The sequence below is a fragment of the Myotis davidii genome, unplaced genomic scaffold, assembly GCF_000327345.1.
Source record: "Myotis davidii unplaced genomic scaffold, ASM32734v1 scaffold453, whole genome shotgun sequence".
Classification (NCBI taxonomy): Eukaryota; Metazoa; Chordata; class Mammalia; order Chiroptera; family Vespertilionidae; genus Myotis; species Myotis davidii.
In genome coordinates this window covers 1490125-1507789 of record NW_006285234.1, presented here as the reverse complement: position 1 = coordinate 1507789, position 17665 = coordinate 1490125, and the positions used below count along the sequence as shown (strand labels likewise).

At 54.1% G+C, this 17665-nt stretch overlaps 1 protein-coding gene across 1 annotated transcript in view; it reads right to left on the bottom strand.

Moving 5' to 3' along the window:
* Positions 1-336: 336 nt before the first annotated feature.
* The window catches only part of FA2H (fatty acid 2-hydroxylase), a gene marked incomplete at its 5' end in the record, with an annotated part of 47327 nt that continues 29998 nt past the window's right edge, over positions 337-17665 (bottom strand). Inside the window, 5 exons of the mRNA XM_006755822.2 lie at positions 337-1737; positions 3408-3660; positions 5080-5252; positions 8707-8813; positions 9413-9555. Of these exons, the coding sequence (XP_006755885.1) occupies positions 1658-1737; positions 3408-3660; positions 5080-5252; positions 8707-8813; positions 9413-9555 (756 nt within the window). The remainder of the gene's footprint in view (positions 1738-3407; positions 3661-5079; positions 5253-8706; positions 8814-9412; positions 9556-17665) is intronic.

Here is a 17665-nt window from a genome sequence, read left to right as displayed (position 1 = left end):
ACCGAATCTCAGCTGGGGTCTGATAAGTTCCAGAGGGACGTCTCCCCAGTGGTGTGCCAAGGTGGTTGATGGGGGTGACACCCCCTCCCCACACGCCCCAAATGCCCACCCCATGGGCAGGCAGTAAGGGGGAAGGCTGTCTGCAGATCATTTTAAAACAGGAATAAAACCGAGTCAGAAAATAAGAGTTGCTCAGCTTTTTATTATCACCATGGCCAGCAAGTCTACACAACCCGGTCAGGGATAAACACCCCTCCCTGCTGGACGGACCGTACCCACCCCCCACCTTCCGTGATGAAGTCTGGCGAATGAACACCGAGCAGCAGCGACCGCTCATTTCTTTTTAAATGTCTTTATTTTTCAAAATATACAATTTATTTACACCTTTATTTCACAACTGTAGTTTGTATATTTATTCCAAAATCTTTAAATAACTCCGCAGTAAACAGTACAAATCACAAGAGCGGTCAAACTGCTTCTCTTTAGCCTTTATGCTCATCGAGTTTTTTAAACGTTTCAAGTAGTAATGGTTTGTGGGTAAGAAGGGAACAAAAATAGGACCAAAGGTTTACATAAGCTCAACACATAGAATTAGAAAGGGCGATCTGAGCAGCTACTTGAGCATTTATATAGTTTATAAATAAGACTCTCTCATGAGCAGTGAGGGTTTTGGTTATGAGGAAAAAGGGGCTGGAACCTCATCTGCTGGGTAGGGAAGCCAATGGGCAGGGAGATAAGGCACCGAATAAAGGCTCCTTCTTGGCCTAAGGAGGCACTGGCTGGAAGGGTCCTGAGTGGGGGCCAGGGGCCCACCTGAGCCAGGTGGAGGTCAAGAATGGCTGGGAATGGGGTGGGGCTCCCCCCTAATAGAGAGGCCTCTTTAGCTGACCTTGGAGCAAAGCTTTGTGATTCTGGAGGCAGGGAGATGGCTAGAGCAGCTGGTGGTTCCTAAAGAAAGGGGCCCGGGCTCCCGCCAGCCTTGAGGCCAATGCCAGCTAGCCTCAGCCTGTCTGCACAGGCAGGTGAGGGCTGGACCTGTGTCTCGGCCTGAGGCACCTGGCGGTACAGCTGGCATCTGTGATTGGCAGTGGACGGAGGCACTGCCCTGGGGTCCGGGATGGCCTGTGGGAGGCATCATGCTGTCTCTTCCTGTGAGAGCCCTTCATCCACCTCAGTGTTCTCCGCTCATTGGGAGAAAGCCAGAGCCATCAAACCGCCCCCGGGAAGGGAAGGTGGGGAGACTAGGGCAGAGGCCCTGCAGACCCCACGCTTTGCTCTGGGGGTGGCTCCCAGGGAGCCCGAGGTGCTAAGATACAGGTGGATCACAGACCTGCCCGGAAGTCACAGGGGTCCGTTGCCGTCATTCCCCTTGGCCAGGTCCTCAAGCAGTCCTGTGGGCTGATTCTGGGCAGAGGTGCCGGTGGGAAGGCTGGGCTGCTGCAGGAAAGAGCTAGTCCCTGAGGGCCATGTGGCCACCAAGTGGACGTGACCTTCCCGTGGTGGGTCGGGAGGGAAGCCTCAGTCTTTAGGGTCTCCCCAGCACCCTTCACCAAGCCCGAGAGCCGGACAAAGCCCATCCTGCCTGGCCAGGCAAACCTTCTTGCAGGGTCTGGATGGGGCGGGGGTGGGACAGGGGCCACAGTGGGGCAGGGAATTGTCACTGGATCTTCAGGTGGGGTTCTTCCGGCATAAGAGTGTGGAAAATGTAATCCCAAAATTTAGTGCTGATGCCAAATCCTAGAGAGGGAGACGAATAGGGAGAAGGTGAGGCACTGTCCAAGGAGGGGCAGAAATCTGCTTGGAAAGGGAGCCAGGGAAGATGTTCCCATCTGTCCCCGCTGGCCTTCCCAACTCTCAGGGCCATCCTGGCAGAAGTCAGAGCAGGGTACCAGTTTCCCAAGGATGCCTGTAGACTAAACCCAAATCCTTTATCTCCAGGCCTTCCTGGGAGAGCCTGGCCCCTGCCTGCCTCAGCCTCCTCCTTCTCTGTGAAGATGCCAAGTCCGTTCCTGCGTCAGGGCTTTGCACCTGTTCCCCTGAGATGCTCTTTCCCCAGATGTTGGGTGCCGGCTCCTTTTGATTTAGGTCTCAGCTCTAACGACATCTCCGCAGTGACGTCTACCTGGACCACTTGACCTAGTGCTCTGCCATCCAACACGGGGGCCACTAGCCCACGTGACTGCTCCCCACTGGAAATGTGGCTAGAGCTACAAAGGGACTAGATTTTCAATTTCACTTAACTTTTTTAAAAAATATATTTTTATTGATTTCAGAGAGGAAGGGAGAGGGCTAGAGAGATAGAAACATCAATGATAAGAGAGAACCATCGGTCGGCTGCCTCCTGCACACCCCACACTGGGGATAGAGCCTGAAATCTGAGCATATGCCCTGACCAGGAATCGAACCGTGACCTTCTGGTTCACAGATCGACGCTCAACCACTGAGCCACGCCGGCCGGGCTAATTTCACTTAATTTTAATTAACTTACATTTCAATTTAAAAATGTATACTTGCCCTAGCCGGTTTGGTTCAGTGGATAGAGCATTGGCCTGCGGACTGAAGGGTCCCGGGTTTGATTCTAGCCAAGGGCACATACCTGGGTTGCAGGCTCGATCCCCAGTAGGGGGCGTGCGGGAGGCAGCCGATCAATGATTCTCTCTCATCATTGGTGTTTTTATCTCTCTCTTCCTCTCCTTCCTCTCTGAAAGCAATAACAATGTATTAAAAAAAATGTATACTCGGTTCAATTACTGGAAATCTTTCAAGCATATCAGAGCAATTCAGGTATGTGAATCTACTTTTTTAAAATTTTTACTGTAAATTTTATAAACTTTAAACACAAATTAAATATTTCCAATGAAAATTTAGCACGTGAATTGAGATGTGCTGTAAGTGCACGATACACACTGGACATAGAAGACTTAACATAAGAAAAAAAAAGAGTAAAATATCTCATTAACAATATTTTACATTGAGTATATGCTGACATGATAATGTTGTGGTTGTATTTGGCTTCATAAAATATGCTATTAAAATTAATTTCATCCATGTATTTTTACTGGCTTATGTGGCCACTAGAAATTTAAAAATCACATCTGTGACTTGCATATTTTATTAGACAGAGCTGGGGCCCTCCTCTTATATGGTTCCTCTAACATCATCTTGCTTTACTTTCTTTGTGGCACTTATCGTGGTCTGAAGTGCTCTTTTACTATTGAGTGATTTCCTTGTTTGTCTCTGTTCTGCCCCCCACACCAGAGAGCAGGATGGGAGCCCCAGGCTTGCCTTGCTGTTTGTGGATCCCCAGAACCCAGAACAGTGCCTGGCCCCGGTAGAGGCTTAGTATTCGCTGTCAAATAAGCAAGTGATGAAATGACTGAGACTGGGAGGTGTTGGCTGAGCCTTACCTGACTTCTGATGTGCAAAGTGATGCTTGACGTGGTGGGCCTTCATGCTGTACAGGTAGGAGCCCTTGTGCGGTGAGCCGAAGTGCAAGTAGTAATGGGTCATGTCGTAGAGGACGTAGCCCAGAAGGCCGCCCGCAAACACAGTGCCCCCCACCGCCTCGGGCAGGAGGAGCTGCAGGGCTGTGTAGAAGAAGGCAATCACCAGCGAAGCTGGCGCAGGGGGGAAGACCAGGCGGGACTCGTCGAAGGGTGCCTGTGGATGGAGTGGCTCAGGGTCAGAATGCAGCTGGGGGCCGGCCTGTAGCCACAACAGAGACTTCCCCACGGGGCATGGGGCGGAGCAGCCCCCGCTGTCCCAGGGAGGGGCAGTGATTATCATGGGTCGACTTGGCACTCTTAGTGGCTTTGGGGAAGGCAGGCCACTATGCCGGGGAGTCCTAGAGAGACTGTCCTGTTCCCGGTTTCCAGTCCAGGCTAGGACCTGGAACACTGCGCAGGAACACGGGGGTGGATGTGATGGGGGCAGGATGTTCACGGTTTGAAGTCTCGCTTTATGCGCAAGGGGCCGCTTTGGCTCTGGAATTTGTTAGATGCTAGAGAGGAGCCCCACCTCCGATGACCAGGTGGGGCGCTTAGACCAGGGTTTGATGCTGTCTGGGAGGGCAACATGCCGGCTGGCTGGCCAAGGGAGGCTAATGTGGATTCACCTGGTGGGGTGATGCTGGAAGTGTTAGCATACTTTCTCCCCACCCTTCTTCCTAACAGGGGCTCTTCTTTGTTCCAAGGGGGTGTAGTCACATTTAACAATAAGAGAAAAATAGGCCGTAGGCTCTGGAGCTTTAAAAGCCAAGGGCCTGGCACAGAGGTAAGATTTTAGTGACTGATGGTGAGGATTCTGAGAAAGACAGACCCTCTCTGGGCTGGAAGAAAAGGGAGAGAGCAGGTAACAGTCATAGAGTGATATGCCAATGAGGGTCTCTCTCCTGCAAACCGGGAGCAGCAGGACCAGCAGTATGCTGGAGAGCCAGCTCTGGGAGGGAGGGAGAGAAGGAGGAAGAGATGGGCACCTGGGGCAGGCTGAGAACAGCACGGGGTGGGGACAGTGGGATGCAACTTCCTCTGGGCAGACCTGGCTTCCAGTCCCTGCCACTGGGGCCATGATATTTGCCTTGAAGAGCCCCAGTGTGGTGGATGGTCGAGAGCACAGACTCTGGAATCCACAGAAGGAGGTACAAGATCCTGGCAGTGACAGGTGTGGCCCTGGGTGAGTTCCTAGTTTCCTAATTTCCCTAAGCCCGTTGGCTGCTCTGTGGAACGGGAAGAAGGAAGCGCCACATGGGCAGTGGTTGTTCGCTCTTTTGTTCAGTGGTGTCTAGAGCAGTGCCTGGCGCAGAGCGAGCACGCGGGGAACACTCGTTGAGTGAACGAACGAGTTGCTGTGAGGGTTAAAGATGGCCCACGGAAGGTACCTGCAGAGTGCCGGGTGTCAGTGATGACAGCACAGACACACACGCTCTGTCCACGCCCGGTTCAGGTTAGGCCCCAGTCCTTCCTCCGAGCAACAGCAAATGCCCTGACATCCCTTGTTCCCAGCCCGACTCCCAGAGAGATGGGCGGCTCCTGTGAATCGGGGAGAGCTGCACGGCCCCGGGTGGGAGCCCGCCCCGCTCACCTTGTGGTGCTGGCCGTGCATGATGAAATGCAGCGTGATGAGGTAATAGCTGTTGCTGGGGGGCTTCATGTGGAACAGGAAGCGGTGGAGGAGGTACTCTGTTAGGCTCCAGAGGAGCATCCCCAGCACGAAGAGGCCCGGGAACACGGACTTAGGCATGGCTACTGAGTACTCTGCAGGGCGGTAAGAGAGAGGAAGGTCAGGGCAGATGGCCCCAGCAGGCAACAATGCCTGGCGGCTCTAGACGTCCATCTCACCCCCACCCTCCTGCCCCCTTCACCTTGGGACCTGTAGGCCTCTGTCCAGCAGCTATGGGGTCAGGCCACACTGCTGGGGCTCTTGAGTCCAAATGGAAAGGAGGCCATGAGGACCTATGCTGGCCTTGGAGGGGTCCTCTCAGGGAACAATGGGGACACTGACCAGAGATCTGAGCTCTTCCTTACGGGGACTAAGAGGAGCAGCTGTGGCCGGTGATGGACATGGGCCTGGTACTATGATCTGAATGTGTCTCTTCAAAATTTTTATGTTGAAAGCTAAACCCCAAAGTGATGGTATTAAGAGGTGGAGCCTTTGGAAGGTGATTAGCTCATGAGGGTGAAGCCCTCATGAATAGGATTAGTGCCCTTATAAAAGAGGGCCCACAGCCCAGCTGGAGTGGCTCAGTTGGTTGAGCATCATCCTGTGTGCTGAAAGGTATGTTGCCGGTTCAATCCCCAGTCAGGGCACATACCTGCGTTGTGGGTTCGACCTGGTCAGGGCATGTATGGGAAGCAACCAATCAATGTCTCTCTTTCATATCAATATTTCTCTCTCTTTCTCTCTCTCTTTCTCTTCCTCTCTCTAAGCATATCCTGGTTGAGGATAAAAAGAAAAAAGAAATAAAGAGGGCCCACAGAGCTCCCTGTCGCTTTTGTCCATGTGAGGACACAAGAAGACTATAACCTGGAAGAGGACCCTTACCTGACCAGGCTGGCACCCTGATCTGAACTCCCAGCTTCTAGATCTGGGAGCAACACATTTCTGCTGTTTATAAGTCACCCAGTCTGTGACGTTTTGCTGTAACTAAGTCCAGATGGCTAAGACCCCTGAGAAGACCCCTTGCCTTGGTGGCATGGGGGAGAGGGAAGAATGATCCCAATTAAGACAGGAGAGCTGGGCAGTCATTGATGGGAAATGTGAACCACCATGGACTGGAGAGCAAGAGGGGCAGGAAAACACACAGAGAAATTTCCATGGGCACGACTTGAAATCATAGCATATGGGGAAGATGTGAAAAAAACTGAAGGTGATTAGCACGGAGGTGAGAAGACTGGAGATGTAGCTGTCCAGTGTGAGGTTCCCAACACCCACCCTCTCATGCCAGCCTGCAGTCCTTGAGGCTCTTATTTCCTTTCTCCATTTTGCTCATTTCTTTGTTGTTGTTGATCCTCACCCCCGGATATTTTTCCCATTGACTTTTAGAGAGAGTGGAAGGAAGGGAAGGAGAGAGGAGGAGGAGGGGAGGGGAGAGATAAACACATCAACTGGCCACAGACTTTTGTCTTGACCTTATTTGGGCTCCCCCCACACAATCCTCATGGAGGCCCCCATCCCCACCCATGCCATGTGGTTCTGGCCTACCACTCACTTAACCTGCTTGCAGGCACCGCACTTGGGCACATCCTGAACGCAGAGCCCCTCTGCTTTTCCAAACACATTCATGCACACACCTAGGAATTTCAGCCATGAGCTGGTAGCTCTGCTCAGCCTCCCCTGCTTCTCGGCTCCCTGACTCCTCTGCACGGATGGATGCTAGTCTCCCCTTGCCCAGCAGCTGTGTGGGGACCCGTCAGCCGCCCCTTGCCTAGCTCTGTGGCTCTTACTTTCTCTGCCTTGCCTGGCGAGCAGGGAGGTAAGGGAGGCCTGTGGACACACATCTTACACTGCCATCATGGTCACGGGCTCTGCACTGGACCTTTATTAAACAGCACATCTCAGCTCTCGGCAGAGGCCTGCAGTTCTGACCAAGCCCTCGGATCACCCTCCCTGTCATGCAGAAGAGCCTCCTCCTATAGGTCAAGTCTCCGCCCACTCCCTCACCCCAGCATCATCCCTGTTGGCGCATCTGCCCCGGAGCTGGTACCGAGTGGCATCTCTAGAGGAATCCTGCAGAGGGACCTGGGCCAAGGCTCCGGCAGCCCCTTCCCCCTCCGGCCGCCAGCCCTGGCGGCTCTGCCACTGTTGCTGATTGTTAGGGAACCCTGGGTGGACAGTGGGCGATTCAGTGAGCAGGCTTTCTGAGCAACAAGCCCTGTGCTGTGCCTGAGCTATTCAGCGTGGGCAGAAAAGGGTAACCTTGGCTCTCGGGGCGTGCGTGTTAACCCTTGGTGACCGGGAGCAGCTCTGGGCTCGGGGGAACTTGCTGCATATTGTTCATCCCCAACCACATCCTGGTCCAGGCAGGAAAACAGAGGCTCCCATCACTGTGACTGTGGCCCTTCTCATCTACACCATTCAGGTCCTCTGCTTGCCACTCCCAGGAGCCATGGGCAGGAGAGAAGCTCAGAGTGAGGGCAGAAGGAGCCTGCCTCTGGCAGAGAGGGGGCGCTCCAAGGGCTCAGAGTCAGGAACATTACACGTGGTTGGGAAAGAAAAGCCCACCTGAGCTACCCCAGTACCCTTCTCCTGCCTGAAGCCTCTCCTGGCCTCCATCTGAGTCTCCCGCCACCGCCCCGAGGCAGGCTGTGCTAGGACATCAGACCACCAGGGCAGGTGGCATGGACCTGGAGGCCCACGGGAGGCGGCAAGCTTGGGAGGCGGGCTGACAGAAGTGGCTGCACCCAAACCCATGGCTGCCCTGAGAGACTCAGTCCCCTGGGCTCATTGGCAGCCCTGCTCTCTGTCCCCTGATCCCTGAAGCTGGGGGACACCTGGCATCTACATCCTAGCCACATGACCCAAGTTGCTTGTCTGACTTCTCTGAGGCTCCACTTCCTCACCTCGAAAGGGCAGGATGACAGTCCCTTTCTCATGAGGCTGTTGGGAGGGTTAACCAAGATGGTCCCTGGAAGGCACCAGGCTTGGACGTAGAAAATGCTCATTAGAGGTCAGTGGGGCTGTGACTCCGGGTCAGGGGTTCCGCTGCTGGGCCTTTGCTCAGGAGACACTGCAGGACATTCCCAGATCTTTCTCTTCCAGGTTCTAAGCTGTGCTATGTTCACGGGCCATTCTGAGTCTAGCTCTTAGCTGTGCCACGTGGTGAATGATTTCATTTAGTTTCTTGACAATCCCAGATCATACCTTTTCTAGTATTAGACTCAGTGATAAACCTCTTTCTTTATTGCTGTCTCCTGACAAATGATTTTATTTAGTTTCTGCTAATGCATTGCTGTTCTCTTCCTCCTCCACCTCCTCTTCCTCCTCCTCCTCCTCCAACTCTTCCTCCTCTTTTTTTCGTCTTCTTATAATCCATTCAGGATTGGGGCTGAGGGAGTCTGACAACGTTTTTCTTTGGAAGACTATTTCTACAGAAAGGTCTCACTTCACAATGTTTGTGATATGGTTTTGGGTTCTGTCTTTGCAGAAGGAACACCAAGGTCTCCCACCTCCAGGAGCCATGGGAGCAGACCAGGAAGGGACCAACGTTACCTGTGGTGAAGGAAGCGAAGAGTCGGACATCGCCCTGGGCGAGGGTTCGGTAGTGGGACCAACTGAGGTACAGCATCAGGGGCATCCAGATGACGGGGACGCTGTACCTGCAGGAGGGCCACCAGGGTGAGAGACAGACATGCTCAGGGGCTCGCTGGGGCCAGCTTTTCCAACACACCTTTTCACTAGAGGGGGGATGATATGGTACCAAAGCACGTGTGGACAGCATGTGGAGACCTGGGGTCAAAGGGGGCACTGCTGGGGCGGGTGGGAAGGAGAAAACAGAAGGAAGGCCGTGAGTCTATCTGTGTGAGTCTCTGAAATGAGTTATTGGCAGAAAAGAACTGTGTCCCTGTGGCTACAGACTCTGTGCAGCTGAATAGATGCTGACCTCTTGTGGCAAAGGAGCTAATTGCAGGCAAAATTGTTCCCATGGGCATTAGAGGCTGGAAACCCTTCGTAGGAATCTGGAATAGAACAGGGGTGGCATTCAGAGTGGTTTCTGGCTGTATGTCGGTGTGCCACTCACTCAATGAACAAACCACGCATAGGAATGGATTATACCTACGGCATGTTCCACTATCCCCGAGAGCTTACAGAACAGCTCTGGGCTGGGATTGGGGGAGAATGCCCCCTCCCCTATTGTATCTGCCTGATACCCTCAGGAGAGAGGGACAGCCCTCCATGGGCTCAGTGCGGGGCTCACCAGACAGTCTTGGTGAGGGCCTCGATGAAGTCTGAGTAGAAGAGGCGGATGGGCCTGGTCACCGGCTGGTGGACCCACTCATCGTACTTCTCGCCCAAGTGGCCTACCTGCCACAGCAGGGGCTTCTGCCAGTCTACCAGGTCCTGCAGGAGACAAAGTCGGCGGACACTTGATATTCACACCTGCACACATTCATGCTCCCGTCTCCTGGTTATTGTATCACAGTCACCACCCTTTACCTCATGTGGTCGGTATAAGGTTACCTGCCCTCTCGCTTTAGTGATTCAGGACTTAACCAAGCCACTCATCTCAGCTCCCGGCCAGAGAAATGAGATCCAGGACAGGCTCATGACCTAAGCTGGTGCAATAAGCCATCAGACACTCTCTCTTCCTGCTGGAGTGGCTAAGTTGGCGGGTCTGAGCCTGCCTGAGGACTCAGTTAATCCAGGAGGTGGCCAATCCAGGATCTAAAGACACCAAATCCAGGTGATGACACCTGAGCATCCAGATTCATCCATGCCTGAAGCTTGAAGGCCTGCCCAGGACACTGTAAGTACAGGAGCCAATACATTCTGTACTACCATAGGCTTTCTCCTTTACCAGAGGCTTTCTTCTTGGTGTTGGCCTGGGCAATGCACATCATTTACTAGTACATTAGCACATGCAAATAATTTATACAGAACTAAAATGGAAATATAATGGAAAATGTGCTCTAAATGTTTTACTTATAGGGATACAAGATCAACAAGTTTGGAAGCTGCAGTTCTAGGCAATGGGAAGCCCTTGAAGATTTATGATGAGTCAATAGATTGTAGATGAATCTGAACCAAAATCAGGAAACCAAAACCAGTAAAGGACAGTGAAGTTGTAGCGAGGGGCCACTTTCAAAGCCTGGCTCGGCCATTTATCAGCTGAGGGATCCTGGGCCTCTCAGAGCCCCTCAGCTCTCTTGTCCTAAAGCCGATGGGCCCACCACCCGTAAGAGAGAGAGAGGGCAGAATATGTTCTGTGTTTGGCACATAGTGGATGTCAACAGATCTCCAGCACAAGGGAGTTAGGTGGCTACCGCGGGTGAGAAGGGGGTGGTGTCAGGGAAGAAAAGGGGAGGAGAAGGAGATGCACGGAGGGAGAGCCCTGAGCCTGGGAGAAAGAGGCAACCGTGATCCTGCCACCTGCCTTCCTCATCCGTGGCTGGACTCTCATCCTTGCACAGGTCTCCCCACCAAAGCTTCCAGCCCCGCTGGAGGCGAAGCTAGCCCTGCCATCCCAGCCTTGGAGCGGGGACGTAGGGCTCTTGGGCAAACAGGGCAGGTCACTGAGCGGTCTCTCTGTGCCTGCAACTAGAGGAAAAGGCCCAAAAAGATGGTTGTGGTTTCCTGTTACGTGAACTTGGCAGTTCCAGGGTGCTGGCTGTCTCCCTGCTTCCCAGGCTGGAAGAGGACTCTGGTCAGCCCAGAAGCATCCCATCCGGCACCCATTAAACAAGGCAGCCATCCAAGCCCCACTGAGTCGCTTGACTTTCTCCAGTCCCCGCATCTCCTTGACTTTTTCCCCTGGGTCTAGCAGGAAATGGATTTACTGGGTGCCTGCTGTCTCATTCCTTCCATTCCTCTGTCTCAGGTCTCTACACACACATACCCAGCACCACCACCACCACCACCAGGAAAAACACACACACACACACAAAACTGGAGGAACCAGCTATTGCTCTATGTTTACACATTATCTTATGCAGCCTACAGAGCCCCACCTCAAAAGAAGGGAGGCCAGGGTCATGGGGAGAATTTGAGGTTTTGCCCCAATTGCAACACCATTGAGAGCGAACACTCAGAGCAATTCTTACATGCAGGCATGACTCTAAACACCTAATTATTTGATCTTCAACATACCTCTAACTAGGCAAGTACTGTCATTACTGTCATCTTGCAGATGGGGAGACAGAAGCAGAGGAACTTGCCCCAGGTTACCCAGGTATGTCTCTCTGATGAATTGGCCCCGTAATTATTGGGAAGCAGCCATCTTGGTCCCTGGTAATACTTCTTGTCCTGCATCTTAATAGAGCCACACCAGGCTTCCTTATGCTTGGTTGGCACGGTCTATCTTTCCCCATTCTTTTACCTTTTTTTTTATTATTATTATTGATTAAGGTATTACATATGTGTCCTTATCCCCCCCACCATCCTTTTACTTTCAAACTATGTACATCGTTACATTTAACATGCATCTCTTGGGTCTTGCTTCTTCTTTTTTTTTTTTTAATCTAGTCAATCTCTGCCTTTTATTTGAAGGTTTAATCCATTTTTGTTTAATGTTGTGGTAGTACCACCATTTTGCTATTTGTTTTCTGTTCGTCTCCTCTATTCTTTTTTTTGCCTTGTTTGTATTAATGAAGTATTTAAAAATATTCTATATTATCTCCTCTATTGACCTTTTCGCTATGCCCTTTTGTGCCCGCTCCCCCCGCCCTGCATTGTTACTCTACAGATGACAATACACATTCTTAACTTATTACCATCTTTCTCAAATGAAAACCCGGGTTTTCGTAAGTTCTACTTTTGTATGTCACACGTGGCACTCCATGCCTGGCTTTCATTTGTACACTTAACTCGAATGAACTGCCTTAGACAATGAATGCTTCCAGCTATTGCACAGGGGTGCGTGCGGCCCGTCCGGCCTCTCTCTGAGCCTTGCTGTGGTTTGGGCAAATTTTCACCTGTTGATTCAATTTGCCCTCATTTTATAGAGAGTAGAAACAGCAGAGGAGTCATAAGCTTGATTCAGCTGAGACCCAGGAAAAATGTCTAGGCAGGCAGCAAACAGGGACGCCAGCCTGGAACTTCCACCCCACTGTGAGGGAAACAGACCGGGAGGAAGAGCAGGTGTGGAGAGCTGAAGCTGGAAGAGCCTGTATACAGGGGTGGTGGGAATAGAGCCAGCACCATCCCCGGGCCCCCTGCCCCTTGGAACACAGGGCCTTTCAGTTGATGCCCTGCTGCCCATCTGACCTTTGTAGATGACTTTGGATCCTCCCTGAACAGACCAGTAGGCAGTCACCATACAAATGGCGGACTCATAGTCTAGAGTTGGTTCGGAGACTGCCTGACCAGCTCGCTGGCCTTGGAGGGCCTCAGACCCAGGCTCCGTGTCTAGCCCCTGGGACATGTCTGTGAGATAGCGTCCTTGGTGCCCATGAAGGGCCACCGCACTCCCTCCGGGGGCTAAAGCACCGCCCTGAGGACTCCCCGGAAGGCTCACTCTTACTCTGCAAACATCTCCCTCCGTCCCCAAAGGCCAACACCAGTGCTTCTACCACGGTAGCCTCGGCCCACTATTCCAGGGGAAGTAAAATGAGCTTCCATGGAAGTAGAGAAGTCCACCTAATGACTCTTCCCCATTTTATGGATGAAGACACTGAGGCCCAGGGGGCTTACGTGATTCTTGGGAGGGGACTGGTTGGTCCTGAAGTGGGATCCTTCTTTCTCCCCTTCCCTTTCACACAGTCTCCCAGGAGCTGGGGCATTCACTGTGCGCTCAACCTGCTTTAGATGGTACAAGTACTGATGGGTGTCTTTTCTTAATTCTCTTCCAGTTCTGATTATTGAAGGGGAAGTCTCAGCGGGGTGCTAATATGCTCAACATCTCTCACTTGCTGGTCATTTCCAACGTGGCGGCTGGCTGGAAACTCATCATGGGAAGGGAGGATGCAAAAAACAACAGCTTGGATCCCATGAGTGGGGAGGGTCTCGGGGTAAATTTCACTTCCTGCCCCACCTGGCAGAGGACCCCTTGGCTAACCCTCCCACAAATGGCTCTCTTCCTCCCAAGCTGATGCCTGGTCCTGCCCTCTTCCCACCCCTACTTCCTAAGACTTGGGGAGCTGGGGAGGCATCAAAGGCATCCGCAAAGGTCTGACAGCCTCTGTAAGACGTCAGGTGGGGAGCGGGAGAGAAGAGTTCTGAATAGGTCACACCTCCAGTTCTCAGCCATTTGGGGGCTTCCATAGCGAGCCTCACAATAGCAAATCTTCCTTTACACAGCTGTGGGACCTGTTGCTCAGAGAGGGCAAGCGATTCACTCAGGGTTGCCCAGCTAAAGTGGGACTGCGTAGATGAGGGTGAGGGGTCTTTTGGTGAACTGCTAGGCCCCAAGCAACAGGCTGGGCCCCCCAAAACACATGCAAGTCCAGGGAGAGTTTGGTTAAAGCACCTAGTGCCAACTGTGTGTGTCCCATTCCCCTCCCCCACCCAGCTCTGTCCCTGCCCCAAAGGGAGGGGGAGGGCCTCGGCCTCTCCCGGCTATGCCAGGAATGCAGCTGCAGCAGGGCCAGGCAGGGGGAAAGGGCAGCCTGCCGCCCAGAGGGTGGGTGGAAGGGCATGCCTGCTGCCAGGCTGGGGAGGGGGCTTCCCTCGCTCTCCCCCTTTCCCAGGTGCCCCTCCTCCTGAGCAGCACGGAGCCAGGTGGCACAGAGCGCTTTCCGGGGGCAGCCCCAGCGCAGGAGCAGGAGCTGGGACCTGCTGCTCTGCAGAAGGGGCACATGCAGGGACAGGGGGCAGCTGCTCTGTGCCAGCAGCTCCTCCCACGACCACAGTCGCAGGCTAAGGCAATTGTTTAGAGAAATACCCGCCCAGACCCCAGAGTTCAGAGCTCCGGGGCAGCTTTCTGAGCCAGGAAGGCTACGATGGGCTTCCAACCTATGGGGGTTGGTGGGGAGGGGAGTGAGGACAAGGAGCTGGACAGGAATCCCAGGACATAGTGTCCTGCATCCTGGTCACAGCCCCCTGGGCTCAGACTTCACGGACACTCTCCTTTGTGAGCCGTGATGCGGAGAACTAGGGCCTGCAATGACCCCACTTTACAGATGAGGAGACAGGTGCCGATGCTGGTGGTGAGACCTGCACCTCAGTGCATCGTAACCCAGAACCAGCAGGCTTGTCAGCTGGCTCAGGACCCTGTGGTGAGAGTCAGCCAGCACAGAGGCTGTGAGGGACCCAGCAGGGGTGTTCAGTGTGGTGGCCTTGCAGAGGTGGCTCCTCTAACTGGAAGCGCCTACGTTCAAGTCTACAGAGGCGGTTCTGGACCAGCGTCCTCCTCCCTGTACCCAGGCGATGGGGTAGCTGGGAGGAGGCCTCAGGCTCCCCCTGTGAGGGTTCAGGGAGCTGAGCATGGCCAGGAGCAGGGGGGTGAAGGGGTCAAAGCCCCCTTCGAGGGAGGATCGCCACTGGCCGCTCGCTTTCTGATACCCTGTGTACCCTCTCCGGGGTCCTCCTGACAACCCCACACTGTAGGGAGGGGAATAACGTCCTCTCACTTGCTGAGGGAGAGACAGAACATAGCTGCCTATGGTCACCCAGTGGCATCTCCGACTTGAGCCTGCCCCGTCCACCGCCCTCGCAGGATCAGAGAGCGGTGCCCAGCCCTCCTACCTGGTTTCTCCCTGGGGGAGGTGCAGGGGTATTTTTTGAGTACTCCCGAGCTCTTTGGCAGAGGGGCCAGGGTCTCTAGGCCAGGGAGCAAACAGGGAGAAAACTCAAGACCCTGGCCCAGCAAGGACAGTCTTGGGGAGGTTGCTGTGGATCCCTCCGGGCAGCCAGGTAGACGGGCATCCTTCTGGGGCAGGTCAAGGGGAGAAGGGAGCCCAAGGTGACATGGAGGGGTGATGCTGGGAGGTGAGCCAGGGCTGGCCAGAGCTGGGCAGGCCAAGAGGGCCCTTGTGCAGATCCAGGGGCTATTTTCCTGAGAAGTGACTTAACTGAGGGTCCCAAAAGGTTCACCCAAGCGGCCAGTATCAACATCTGCCAGGCTCTGGGGACACCTGGAGCAGCCCGATGCTAAGGAGTGCACACGTGCGTATGGCAAGGGGACTTTGAGAGCCCACGGCTGCATTTTGCTTTGTGACACACCTGGCCTGAGGAGTCTACCTGTCTCTTAAGGAAAGAGAGTGGCTTCCACCCAGTGGAGGGAGGGCGGGTTCTGCTGGAGTCTGGCTTAGCGTGAGGGGAGGGATGGGGAAGAGGATGTGTAAAGCTTTGGAGACAACTCCCTCCGGGGACCTGCTCAGCCTCCTCCCTCCCTCTGCCACCCTCCCTCCCAAGCACAGGCCTCAAGGTGGGCAGGACGCGTGGAGGGGCACCCGCAGGGGAGGGGCTCAGCCGCAGGCACTGGCTGTGCTAAAGGTACCGGCAGAGTGACTTTGGGCAGGAGACTGAAGCTCCTCCTCACTGTTAAATTGGGATCTGAAGATCTTATCTCGTCAGGATTAAATTAGATAACTGGATAAGTTTAAAGTGCTCTGCCTGCGGTGTCGGGCACAAGGTAAGAGCTCAGTAAAAGGAATGTTCGCCAGCACCGGTTTGGCTCAGTGGATAGAGCGTCGGCCTGTGGACTGAAAGGTCCCAGGTTCGATTCCGGTCAAGGGCATGTACCTGGGTTGCGGGCACATCCCCAGTAGGAGATGTGCAGGGGGCAGTAAAAAAAAAAAAAAAGGAATGCTCATTTGGCCCTAACTCTGCTGCCCAGAGGGATTTGGGCAGGGACTTCCGCCAACACTTTAAATCACACCCGTTTCATCTGGCATCAGAAAGCTGGCCCCCAAAGTGGGCAGATGGAGGAGGCTGCCAGGGGAGGGCTCTGCACCCGACACAGTGAGGCAGTGAGAAGAGCGGGTGGGACAAATGGGACAGGTGTGTCCAGAGCGGGAACAGTGGGAAGCTCCTGCCACCTGTACTGGGCAAGCCCCAGGCAGGCTGGGCTCCAGAAAACGGGGAGACTTGTGGGCTGTCGTGAAGGGTGAGGGGTTAGATTAGAACCTGGATTCTCATCCCACAAGGAAGCCTGGATCCTGCCTGACTGAGTGATCGGAGGGATGACTTAGAAATGGTTCTAACAGCCCAACTGATGTTGCTCCGTGGTTCAACTTTGTGACCCATGAACCAGGAGATCAGGGTTCGATTCCCCACCAGGTTGTGGGCTTGATCCCCAGTAGGGGGTGTGCAGGAGGCAGCTGATCAATGATTCTCATTATTGATTTTTTTTCTCTCTCTCTTCCTCTCCCTCCCTCTCTGAAATCAATAAAAAATATATTTAAGAAAAAGAGATGGTTCCAATAACCTTCTATGCAGAACCTGAAAATCAGACTATACCACACCTCTAAGCAGGGTGGGGAGCCCCTGGGCTGGTTTCCTGGCCCTTCTGCTGTACCTCCTCCCTGTGCCTCAGCACCCCAGGTAGCCTGGCTCTTCCCAGCATGGCCCACCCTGTCCCACCCTGTCCCACCTCCTAGGGGAGGCGTGGCCATGGGAGCCCAAGGCTCCCCTTGAATACAAAACAGGAAGGGTTACCTTTGGCAAATCCCTTTGCCCTAGAGGTAGATGAGTTAAAAAAAGAAAAAGAAAAGAAAAGAAAAAGGCAAGGAGAGCACTGTTCCCTCTTCCTGGGAAGCCCAGCTCCCCAGGCTGGGTCTCTTGTGGGGGACTGGGAGCTCCTTGCTAGGGTGGTTCTCCTTACTCTCTCCTGGTCCAGCCCTTGCCCCTCTCTCTCAGCCCAGATGGGAGGAAGACAGAAGGTTGTGTGAAAGAATGACAGAGGCGGGGAAGGTGAGTCAGGCGCAACCTGTCTGAACATGCTGGCAAGGAGCCAGGAGCAGGCCCTGGGGGAGGAGGGGAAGGGGAGGGGAGGCCCCCTCATTCGCCCAGCTCGGGTCGGGGCACAGGTGATGGTGGAACAGGCCTGGGTGGCCTTGATCCCCACCCACCCAATCCCCCGTGCAGTGATGGGGCTGGGGTCAGCCTTGGACCTACAGCCCAGGTCGACTGGGAGGCTCCTTCTCCGCAGCAGGATACTGATCCAACCCTGCTCAGTTCCCTCAGGAAAGTATTTTCTTTCCAAGCCCACAGATGCTGGTGCCAAGGATCCCTCCTCATGGCTCCTTTTAGTCCCGCCCCCTGGCCTTGAGCCCTGGGCTGACTGCCCTCAGCCCCATCCTCCTCATCTCCCCCTGAAGCTCCTCCTCTCCCAGGGCCAGGTCCTGACTCCACAGCTCTGTGGTCTCTGTACCATTCAAGCTGGCTGTCTTCCCCTCCGTCCTGCCCACATGCAGAACCAGCCCAAGTCCCCGAACTTCCAGAGAAGTCAGCCGTTTGTAGCAAGACCCCCCCAGCCTCAGCCCTGGCCTGGGCACTGAGCACCTGTGGCCAAGCTGGGGCTCAGAGCCAGCCCACCAGGTTCCGGCGAGCTTGCTGGGGGGCCTGCTGTGAG